Genomic DNA, 12386 nt, shown 5'->3' on the forward strand with positions numbered 1-12386 from the left:
TATATTGTAGAACAGTATGGCTTACTCTTTCAGCTCCAGATCAGGGCACAGAATCAATTAATTAATTAATTTCAGAATGTTGTTAGTTTATGTGATGTAAAATGGGAGGTAGTCACAGATCTAGTTAGCAGCAGAGGCTGAGGCAGTAATTGAAGTCTGTAGTTAAGGGAGGAGAGGGTGTCAGTTACTGATACCTTTAATACAGACAGTGCATGCAAATAAATTATGGCTTTTTTTTTTTCTCATTTAAGATTCCTGCCTCTGCAGTGGAGATGCCTGGATCAGCAGATGTAACAGGGTTAAATGTTCAGTTTGGAGCTCTGGAGTTTGGATCAGAGCCTGTGCTCCCAGAGTTCGGATCAACTTCAAGCAGTGAGAATACCAGCCAGGGGACCAACAATAGCTTGTACTCAAAATCTGTAAAGTATGTGAGATTTCCCCTTGTGCATTCTTACATGTCTTCTTTAGGGTGGTCAAGTTTGTGCTAAAAACATCAAGGCACAGTTACCGTGTAATGGAAGGGGGGGAGGAATATGATGACTTGTATGTCTAAGTGTTTTCTGTGGATGGCATCTTAAAGGAGAAATTTCTAATGACAATCAAAGTCTCCCTGGGTGGGCCAATGAAGCTGGAGATGACATGAATGTAAATAACCTTATCATAAGATACGCTTTATAGAATTGCTTTCTCATGTTTAATTGTCCTGACTTTCAAATTTGTTTGAGGATTTGTTCACACAACCCAAATTTTTCTGCTTTTGATCCAGGAGAGGTGATCCTTGTACCATATATGTGATTGGCACCAGATTACAGATCTGATGCTCCTATGGGATGAGAAAAGCCACCAGGCTTTCAGTATGCAGAAACTCTTACTGAAATGCCAAAATAGCCAATAATAAATGCTAACGTACCAGTAATCCGTTTTTTTCCTTCCTTATTCATTCAAAAATTGGCTTCAGTGAAAAGCTTCCTGAAGTTAATTCTAGCTAATCCTGAAGTGAAATACTAGCAAAAATGAACTTTCATATTAATTTCTAGTTCTAGAAATTATTTAAGCTGTTTAGAGAATAAAACACTCCTGCATGTTTTTAAAGTGTTTTCTCCTCTGCATAGTTCATTCTATTAAGACTGCTACTGTAACATTAGAATTCTATTGTAAAAAGGGACTGGATGTTTCTCATCATATACCAGGGTTTATGTATCTAGTTGTTTAGAAAAGAGTTTATGTTCATTAATTTATCCTTTCAAATGTGGAAATTACACACAAGCACTTTTCAGTCATCTTAACTCTTGTTTTGGTTGGGCTGGCAGGAGGAAGGTGAATGGTGCTAAGTGCAGCTGATGGTTTTGAAGCAGTGATTACTGGGGACCAAAGCAAAATTATGTTTTTTTTTTTTCATGATTAGATTAAGGTAGTTCTAGATAACCGTACAGGAGCCGATATATTCATGAAGGTGTTTGAGATGTTGTTTACCAAGGTGATAAATAATTTTTACTTTTTCCAGTGATCCTTTGAATACCTCTTTGCCAATATCCAATACAGTACAGGAGTCCACCTACACAACCTCTCCCATTACCTCTTCCAGTCTGCCCTGCTCATCCCAGAGCACTAGCCCAGTAACAACTTCCTCCTATGACCAGACTTCTGTGCATAATAGGATAGCATACCAAAGCTCCATGGCTCTGCCTGAATCAACACCTGTTGCAGTTACGGTGAGTGAATTTCAGACCTTAAAGGTGAAATATTCTTATCCATGTTAGACTTGCTATGTTAATACTTTTAACCAAGCCAAGTGATATTTTGTATTCCCAAGCCCACCCTGTTATTTGTTTTTGATTTTCCTATTGTATAGCCACTTTTGGAATTTTTGTGTATTTGTGATATAAGAGCCTCTAATTTTGTGGGTTTTGACATCTTAAAATGCTGTTGACCTTTTTTCTTAGTAACATTTAACATTCTACTTCCTTGAAGCTTAGCTTTTAAAAAAAGGAACTATCTCTGTATGTAAATATTAGTCATGTTTTGCCATAACTTGACAGGTTTTATCCAAAGGTATATTCTTTATTAAATGTATATGGCACCTAGCAAATGGATCCCAAACTGTTTGTGACCGACCCCTCCAGCATTACTCTTGTTGGATTTAAACCCCAGTGGGAATTTTTTTCATGTTTTATTTAAAAAAGCATAGGGAGAGGTCTAATGTAGGCCAGAGAGGATCTCTCTTGGGAGATTCAAAAAGCACCTACTCTCTTTAGATACAGAATGTAGGTTTGTTTTAAGAGAATGTAATTTATTAAATGTTTAAGGAAATTGTGAGGGTTTGTAAGTTTATTTACTTTTGGCCTTTCTTATATAATGGCTCAGTCACACTTGTCTTCTGCGCTAGCTCGTATGTACTGGTGAGGATCAAGCACAGACAATCCATTTCTGTACTCCAGTGTTAACCAAAAAAACTGATGCTTCTCAAGTCTTATCTTTCAATGGGAAAAAATTTGGTATCTCTGTGTAACTTGGATAATTTAAAATTGTGAGTTGCATTCAATCAAAAGCACAACCATTTCCTATATGTTAATGCAATTCTTTGTTTCATATCGATGTGAACCTGAAGTTTGTTGTATATGGTACATGGGTGTAGTATGGGCAGTTTATGGGATTCTGTATGTTCAGGACACCTTGCATGTGGTACAACTATTATGTGGTTTTACTAAAGGCAGTAAAAAGTTCATTTTCTGCCTTTTTTTTGTCTTTCAATTTAGAGTGAATATAGAATTTTGCATGAAGCATGTTCAGTGTGTGATTCAGTCTGAAAATTTAATATACGTCTATGATTTATTCATTTCCCCTTTATTTACAGAATGGGCACAGCGGTGTTAGAACACAGGCAACTCTTGACAGTAAGTTTACAAAGCTTGATTGTGCACAGGACTTGTTGATCATAGAATCATAGAATAGTTTGGGTTGGAAGGGACCTTAAAGATCATCTAGTTCCAACCCCCCTGACATGGACAGGGACATCCCACTAGATCAGGCTGCCCAAGGCCCCATCCAGCCTGGCCTTGAACACCTCTAGGGATGGGGCAGCCACAACCTCCCTTGGCAACCTGTTCCAATGTCTCATGACTCTCATGGTGAAGAAATTCTTCCTTAAGTCCAGCCTAAATCTGCCCCTCTTCAGTTTATACCTGTTCCTCCTCGTCCTATCACCACAAGCCTTTATGAACAGTCCCTTCCCAGCTTTCTTGTAGGCCCCTTTCAGGTACTGGAGGTTGCTATAAGATCTCCTCTGAGACTTCTCCAGGCTGCATAAGCCCAACTCTCTCAGCCTGTCCTTGTATGGAAGGTGCTCCAGCCCTTTGATCATCTTCATGGCCCTCCTCTGGACCCATTCCAACAGCTCCATATCCTTATTTTTAAGGATACCAGAACTGGACACAATACTCCAGGTGAGGTCTCACAAGAGAGGAGCAGAGGGGTAGAATCGCCTCCCTTGCCCTGCTGGCTGCGCTTCTTTTGATGCAGCCCAGGATACGGTTGGCCTTCTGGGCTGTGAGCGCACATTGCTGGCTCATGTCAAGCTTCACATAGACCAGCACTCCCAAGTTCTTCTCTGCAGGGCTGCTCTCAATCACATGATCCCCCAGTCTGTACTGAAACTGCAGATTGCCCAGACCCAGGTGTAGGACCTTACACTTGGCCTTGTTGAATGTCATGAGGTTCTCAGAGGCCCACTTCTCCAGCCTGTCCAGGTCCCTCTGGCAGACATCCCATCCTTCTGGTGTGACAACTGCACCATTCAGCTTGGTGTCATCTGCAAACTTGCTGAGGGGTGCACTTGATCTCACTGTCAATATCATTGATGAAGATATTGAACAGCACTGGTCCCAGTACGGACCCCTGAGGGACGTCACTTGTCACAGATCTCCATCTGGACATTGAGCCATTGACCACTGCTCTCTGAATATGACCATCCAACCAGTTTCATAACTACTGAACAGTCCACCCATCAAATCCATATCTCTCCAATTTAGAGAGGAGGATGTTGTGGGGGACTGTGTCAAAGGCTTTACCAAAGTCTAGATAGATCACATCAGTCGGTTTACCTGTGTCTGCTGCTGCTGTTAACCCATCATAGAAAGCCACCAAGTTGGTCAGACAGGACTTGCCCCTGGTGAAGCCATGCTGGCTGCCATTAATCACCTCCCTGCCCTCCATGTGCTTTAGCATAGCTTCTAGGAGGATCTGTTCCATGATCTTCCCAGACACAGAGGTGAGGCTGACAGGTTGATAGTTCCCAGGGTCATCTTTTCTGCCCTTTTTAATAATGGGCACAACGTTACCTTTCTTCCAGTCACCAGGGACTTCTTCTGACTGCCATTTCTTTTCAAATATCATGGAGAGTGGCTTGGCAACCACATCTGTCAATTCCCTCAGGACTCTGGGATGCATCTCATCAGGGTCCATAGACTTATATATGTTCACCCCTCCATGACCCAGGAGTGGTGAGGAGAGCGGTTATCAGTGAAGACTTATATATGTTCAGGTTCCTCAGGTGGTCATGAACCTGATCCTCCTCTACTGTGGGAGGGGGTTTACCTCCCTGGTCACCATCTTGCTGTCCCATGACCCAGGAGGGGCGAGGAGAGAAGTTATTGGTGAAGACTGAGGCAAAAAAGTTAAGTACCTCAGCCTTCTCATCTATTGATATAGATCACCAGTCTCATCCATCGGTGGGGGTACGTTCTCTTTAACCTTCCTCTTCTGATTGGCATACCTGTAGAAACCCTTCTTGTTGTCTTTACTTCCCTTGACAAGTTCAGCTCCAGCTGTGCCTTGGCCTTCCTGACTTCATCCCTACACAACCGGGCAGCTTCTCTATACACTTCCCAGACTCCCTGTCCCTGCTTGCACTGCCTGTGCAGTTCCCGCTTGTCCTTCAGTTTAACCAGCCTGTCTTGACTCAGCCATGCTGGTCTCTTCCCTTTCCTGCCCAATTTTCTACATCTGGGGACTGAGCGCTCTTGTGCTTTATGGAAAGAATCCTTAAATATTTTCCAGCTCTGTTCCGCTCCCTTGTTCCCATGTCCCAGGGGGTCCTACTGAGTAATTCCTTGAAGAGCTGGAAGTCTGCTTTTCTGAAATTTAGCGTCCTGACTATACTCCTCACCTGTCCCATATCCCTCTGGACCTTGAACTCCACCAGTGCATGATCACTGCAGCCCAGGCTGCCATCGATCCTAATGTCGCTGATGAGTTTGCTTGTATTGGTGACCATAAGGTCCAGTATTGCATCCCCTCGGGTGGGGGTCTCTATCAGCTGGACTAAGAAATTATCTTCGATGCACTCAAGGAGTCTCCTGGATTGCCTACAGCTTGCCATGCTACTTTTCCAGCTTATGTCAGGGTCGTTGAGGTCCCTGAGTAGGATGATCCTTCCTTACCATTTGCTGTGCACACACTGTAGCAATGACATCTGATTTAAGGTTTTATATTGTTCTCACTGGCTAAATTTTGGCTGACCCATTTGAGTTTATTTTGTACTTGCATAGGGTATACTGCTTGCTTCTTGACTAAAACTGAAGTATGAAAGCAGCCCTATTAAATCTACAAACCTAAACAGTCTTGGAATTGGAGAAGCTACTTTGTTGCTTTATTTCCTTTTGAATGTATCTGCCAAAAATTCTTTAATATAAAATTAAAATAAAGTAGAAAATTAAAAATTAATATGAAATTTCTTAGCAATTCTTCCAGTTCTCAGTTAGGAACCTGCAAATAGCATTTAGTTGTAATGAAACAAAGTCACATTCTTTGAATGCGCTTCTGAGTGGGTGTAGTACTACTTATGCCCATGGGGAATAAGAGTGACCAACGTGTTCCCTCTGCCAGGTAGCTTGTTGCTGTGCAGTAGAGTAACAGTAATGTAGTACTGGCTCTGATATAGGTGTTACTGTTATCTTCATCTTGGCCTGTTTCTAACATGGTATTTTGCTTGTTGCACTTCTACAGCTCTTCCTGGCGTTAAAATAGAGTAGTCACTCTTCTGACATTTATGAGCTGTTCTGTGGATGTTTTCAAGGGCAGCATTGTGAATTAACAATTTTTGAAATTCCAACGCTTCAATTTTAGGTCTATCCATAACTTATTTTCACGTAGGTCATTAGTGGGGCAACCTTTTTTTTTCCCTATACTTCTGAGTAGAAAGAAGTTGAGTATTCAGACCTGTAAACAGTGTTTTGTTAGTGCCAAGTTCAATTTAAATGATCGGGAGGAATGTATATGCCCAAAGAGTTACCACTTAAAAGATTCTTATATGTGAAGACAACTTTTTAAGTTGAAAATTTTCTTACAGTTGTGTACAGGATTAACAGTTTATGAAATTCACTGCATGACTTGTCTTTTTGCTATGGAAAACAAGGATTTGAGAATGCCTAGTATTTTTATAATTATTCTATAATAGCTTTATTAGTCCCTTTTTCTATGTCAGTTCTCTTCTGAGACCACTTTTTTTTTTTTCTCCCCCGTATCTCAAGCACATAGCCTGGAATCAGTCTTATTCTGTGTATCTGTTTCATGCATCCAAACAATTTTGAAATTCTCTTAACTTTTGAAAGTACTGACCTTTTCCCTTTTCTCTGTGCTGATAATGTTCTTAGTTGTTCATCTATCATCTTTGCTGCTGTTGTCCTTTAATATTCAGATGTCATGCTTCCTGAACCCTTAGTTCAAAGCGTGACTGGTGTGTTACAATTCTGACTATCCTACTTGTCTCCTGGTTTTCTTTGTCTTGCGCGTTGTATTCAGACATCTTGTAAGGAATCTTAATGAAGATGGTGATTCTGTCCCTTGTATTGAGGACATTGAGAAGGGAACCCTGCTCTAAATGTATCGAGATCTGTAAATGTTATTTACTTATTTTTATGTGATTCTTGCCAGGAGGTGTCAGGTGATATAGTTGCCACCATCATAACTGTTTGTCACTTGAATTTCCTTCTCTGTTGTCAGTTGCCCTCATACTTATTGCCAACCCCAAGACCTCTTGATTTTTTGTTTGCATAGCACCCAATCCACCAACCTGACTTGGGTCATTTAGCAAGGAAACCAAATCAATAATGTGAACAAACTGTGATGTGTAACTTCCAAGCATGTATCTGACTTCTGTTTGGTGACTGTTCTAAAACTATCTTCACAAGCATTGTAAGTTAGTGATGATCCACTGGGTAGTGGTCTCTGGTATGGTATGGAAGCATGGCCCAGACAGAAGGCAGAGCTCAACTCTCTCTGAGTTTTATTGGTGAGTGAGTGCCTCTAATTCTATTTATTATCTTTGCAGGATAAGAGATAAGTGTAGAATCAATTGGGAATTATGTTGGGCAGCAGAATTATTCAGTGTCTTATTACAGTGTACTGTTCCTTTGGAAAGGCACATCTGTGGTAAACAAGTTTTACTCTGTGTAGCCTAAAAAGTAATATCAAAGCTAAACACTTTTTGTTATCTAGTTCAAATAAAGTAAGTTGATATGTGACAATGCTTAATGCTGTGTTCAATTGTGGCCTTTTATTGTAGCTTCTTTTATTCTACTACATTATGCATTTGACAGAGTACTCCAGACTGATAAGTTAATATGTGCCCTTGTATTCCAGCAATCTCTGTCTTAATCATCAATGGTGCTGTGTAGTTTGGAATGAAGAAACAGAGCTGTAGGTAAAAGTAGATTTGTACAGTGCCTTGAAAAGCACAAATGACTCGTTTGTGGAACCAAATGCAAGGAATTTTAAAATGAGGTTTGACTTGTGAGCAAAAGCGAGTAATCCTAGATAGTGGTAGGTGAAGTGCAGAAGACTGTAGTTTACTACATGTGTGGCAGTGAAAGTAATAAATCTTATTGTAGGTGAAGAGCTTAAAGGAAAAAAATTATCTGTTGCTGTTTGAATTTTCCTTAATAGCCAGATTGCTTGATAACTGTTACTTATTCTTAATGGTCAGGTTTTTGTAAACTAATGGGAGAATACTACTGTGTTCCTGAATCCAGGCTTGGATGTTGGGTATGCTGGAATTTGTCTTTGAATGTCTCTTTAACTTGTTGCAGCTACTTCGTCAGTTTCAATGCCTAAGATAGAGCCTTCTCCTCCACTACCTTCTGCTGGTTCTCTGCCTACTGTGGTATCCACCACTGCTTCGCTTCTGCCTTCAACATCGCAACACATGACAACGTTGCCCAGCTTGCCTCAGTCCAGTGATTTGGCTAGCAGCTCACTTTCCCAGTTAAGCAGGTACAGTAGGAGTTGTGATAAACTGTAAGAGGTTCAAATGTGGGGAAAGGGCAAACATAAAGGTGATTGTGTATGGGGACTGTCAGACACTAAGGTCACCTTTTTTGACATTAACTAGAATTAGGAGAGAGATTAAGAAGAGAACAGGATATTTCTGATTGCAAAGCTCTGGGCTTGCCTCTTAATGAGGGCAACTGCTGCCCTCAAGTTTTCGTGGTATATAAACAACTTTGTTTCAAGGGGATCTTGCTTCAGTCATGCCAGCTAACTTGGCTAAATTGATTTCCCCAGTTTGTTTTTCCTACTTCGTCCACATTGTCTGCTGTTTGTTTAGTGTCGTTATGTTTGAAATAATTCCTTAACAATTTACTTCCTGGCTAATTTCGAAATATTGTAGTTTCATTTATATTTGTATTTCTTAGAATTAAAAACTAGAAATAATTCCACAGGGAAAATGTGTGGTTTTTTCTTTTTCTAAGACATTTCCTTAAGACACTTTAAAATATCAGATTGATATTCCTGGAAGTGCATTCAGTACGGTTTAGCTCATTTGCACTATCTGTCTGATTTTTCTCAGTGCCTGTTACTTGAGCAGGTGACATCCTGAAGCTATACTGGTGGAGTTATATTTTTAATACTCACCTTTGTACTGTATTTGTTAAAGTAAGAAACTGATTTGATGAGACGTCAGATTTCTTTTTTCCTGTTTCACAGCTAGGACATGGTTGATTCTCTTTCAATACGCTAGTGTTTTCTGTTGAATAAAATGATAAATATGTAAAATAACAAGAATTATTCCATTCACATTAGGAACATCATCTCCCAACGTTTGTTTGTTTAAAAGCCATGTACATTGGTAGAAATTTTAGTTGGAGGGTTGATGCTGTGCTGTTGGGTAGATACCAAGTGCTGTGAAAAGATGATGCCTGAATTCCAAGCATGTCTGACTTGGTTATGCTAATGGCTCTTTTCTGTTTCTCTACTATAGGTTAGATGGTGAATTAAGTCTTATTAGAAGAGCTGGGGAGAGTGGGCAAGGGAGTGGTTTAAAACTGTATATTGAACTGAACTATTTCTTTCCTTGCTGCCTGAAGTGGTGTCATTGTAATTCCTGCAGATGGGGAACAGTTTTAAAGAATCGAAGTAAAATTAATCTATGAAACTACCAAGTTTTATTCAGGTCCCACACCTCGAAGAGTTGCCAGAAGTGTTTGCCCTTAAATTAGGGCATATAATTTAGCCTGCAGATTTGTTATGAAAACTGCTATAATTTTTTGTGGCTATTTCCATAGAGAATACTAAAGTATTTGTTAGGTTATTATCTCTCTTGCTTCTGATTTCATACAAGGAGGGTTTTTTTGAGCACCAAACCATACATATTTTTATGGCTTTGTTTTGTTTGCCTTTGTTCAGTGTTCATGCCGTTTGTTCCATACCATACTGTAAGTTATGTTCTTCATCTCGAATGTCGTGTATAATTTTTGTCATTGTAAATGTTTAAGAACCAGTTTCAGTTGCCTTTCAGGGACACATTTACAGATCTTTGGAATACTTTTTACTACCAAAAGTTCACAAGCCTGGTCAGCTAGTGAAAAAAGATGGTGCTAAAGCAGAGTTGCTTCCTAAAATGAAGTTATCTGCAGATGTTTTTCAATGGGGGATTCTTTATTTTCGTATTTTACAGTGTATGTATAAAACTGAACTGATAGTTCTGATCCATCTTTTCTGAATGGCAATGGCTTTTGGTGAGTTGTAGTGGTATGAACTGGCCTTGATTAAATTGTCAAATTCTGTAGTGGTATGGCTAATTTGGGGGGTTTTCACAGATCCTCTTAATTTGCTCTTTTTTTTTGAGCCCTGTCTTTTGAGAGTGTGCTTGGGCTTTTGACAGAGTAATGGGACAAATATCCTGCAGTTTTAATTGGTTGAACTAATGTTATGCAGGTTAAAATGTGAGAAATATCGTAGTGAGTCAAGCCAAAGTACTGCCTCACCTAATTGATACCTGTGCCCTGTGCAGGCAGCAGCAACTGCTCAGGAAAAGAATGAAAAACAAGTCATGTGTTACTTGAACCACCTTCTGGTTTTGAACTTTGTGTCTTGGAGTCATTGCTACGTAATTCCTGAAGCAACTATTGTCTTTCTAAAAATATAGTAAATTAATAAATACAAATGAATGGTGGTTTAGATGTTGTTAGTAATAGTTGTCTGTACTTCATTTTTTTTTTACATTAAACGGTATCAGGATATTAAAGGAAAAAATGCCTGTAGGAGTGTGCGTATATATACACACACATACCTGTGTATGTGTATATGTATACACACATACCCCCTACAGACAATATTTTCTTTTAACTCTGTATGTGTATACATCCACCTACAGTTTTTATTCTTTAACTAATATTCTACTACCTACTTTGTGTTTGTATATGTGTATATATACCAACATATATATTAAAAATAGTTCTAGGAAAAAATAATTTTATTAATACTTTACAATTTCTTTCTAGCTCCCTTTCCAATCATCAGAGCAGCCTCTCCCCTGCCTCAGTGTTGTCTTCAAATGCATCACATGCAGTAAGTCCTGTCTGCATTTCAACAGATGTTTAGTATATAGTTTGTGATCATGAAGACCCTCCCCTAAAGTTCATTGCGTCCCAGTACACTAAGAACCTAAACAAGAGGCTTATTTCAGGGAAGAAGGACTGCCAGCCCTCTAAGTGGTAAAAAAAGCCTTTACCGCTTGTGATTTGTTACCAGATCAGGAATAGCTATTACAGAAACTTGCCAGTCACACAACTGCAGAGGAAATTTTTGTGCCAGCAAGGGAGATGGAATAAAAGGTTTTCTTGTAATAAATGTATTAAAAAAACCCCAAACACAGCAACTTTAGTAGTGGCTGTCTGAAACTGCTCCAAAATGTGGACTTGTTAGCAGTCGCCACTGGAGAGGTTAGCTGGCAAAATGCAGGTAATGGAATGATACATGTCATGACATATGCCTCATGACAGATAATTTTAGAGTTTAGCATGTGGCATTGTTGTCACCTGTGTATTTTGAGATTACAAGGCAAATGGTACTGAACACAATGCTCTAGATTAGGTTGCACAAACAAAAGTCAGAGAGACACTGCCTTGTTCTGTAGTGGGGTACTTCTGTACAATCCCAGTTGGAGTGTGCAGATAGATTACTGCTTTTCTTTATTGCCTATGTTTTGGTTTGTTATGCTTCATCCCTACTGAATATAGAACTTAAAAATTCACAGTTATAAAATGTCCTTCTTTTCTGTTGTAAGAGTTGTTTTGGCTTCTGTTTGTTGATGACGCTGTTCTGCAAGTGCAATCAGCTTACAGCTAAGGCACTGTATTGTGCTGGATTCAAAACCAGGAACTCCTTTATCCTCATGTGTTCCTGTAATGCATCTGGTCTGCATTTGAGTTTACCACGTTGACCCACGTTGTGGGGCACTACATTTTTAATCTTTTAAGTTCCATAAGTACATTGAGGAAATCATGACAGCAGTGTCCTGTATTTTGAAAACAAATAATGTCTTTTGGAAGAATATAGGAGTTTATTTTACATAACAAGTACTATCTTAAAAGAATATACAAGCAAAGGGCAAGAAATAATGCAGTGAGTGACATCTGAGTTACTGTGGTGTAATTTTGTGATGATATAGTGGCTTGTATTGAATGCTCATGTAAGAATTTTCTTTGAATACTTAAAAAATGCAAGCATGCAACTTAGTTGCTTCCTTGGTATAAAGGTAACACATATCATTTGCATGTGCTGCTGTTACTTAAGAGACTGTTGGGATTTAATTTTTTTCCTTCCCGCTAGTGTCTTCCACTGAGGTTTATTTACTCTGTGATCCTCATTCTTTTTGTCTCCTTTCTAGCACACTAGTGTTGAGAACACAACTTCGCTCCAGCCCTCAACAACTTTTTCAACTGCTTCAACCTCAGCCACTAGCGCCACCTCTTCAGTTGTCAGCATGGCAAGCAGTATGAACACTACAAATAGCCTTGGCCTGAGCGTTACCAGTGTGTCTATACCAGCTGCTACTACACGAGCAGCTCCCTTAGTGTCTTCAGGTTCGCAATATTAACAGAACACAT

The 12386-nt window shown here is 39.6% G+C and overlaps 1 protein-coding gene across 2 annotated transcripts in view; it reads left to right on the forward strand.

Annotated features, from left to right (window-relative positions):
• Positions 1 to 12386, forward strand: part of LOC128850258 (ubiquitin-associated protein 2-like) — a 78842-nt gene that overhangs the window by 48958 nt on the left and 17498 nt on the right. The window contains exons 13-18 of one of the 2 annotated variants that reach the window (XM_054053261.1): positions 252 to 424; positions 1505 to 1712; positions 2855 to 2894; positions 8085 to 8268; positions 10779 to 10845; positions 12167 to 12362. In XM_054053261.1, coding sequence (XP_053909236.1) covers positions 252 to 424; positions 1505 to 1712; positions 2855 to 2894; positions 8085 to 8268; positions 10779 to 10845; positions 12167 to 12362 — 868 coding nt within the window. The remainder of the gene's footprint in view (positions 1 to 251; positions 425 to 1504; positions 1713 to 2854; positions 2895 to 8084; positions 8269 to 10778; positions 10846 to 12166; positions 12363 to 12386) is intronic. The other variant, XM_054053263.1, reaches the window with a different exon arrangement.

Source organism: Cuculus canorus, chromosome W (genome assembly GCF_017976375.1).
Source record: "Cuculus canorus isolate bCucCan1 chromosome W, bCucCan1.pri, whole genome shotgun sequence".
In the NCBI taxonomy this organism is placed as follows: Eukaryota; Metazoa; Chordata; class Aves; order Cuculiformes; family Cuculidae; genus Cuculus; species Cuculus canorus.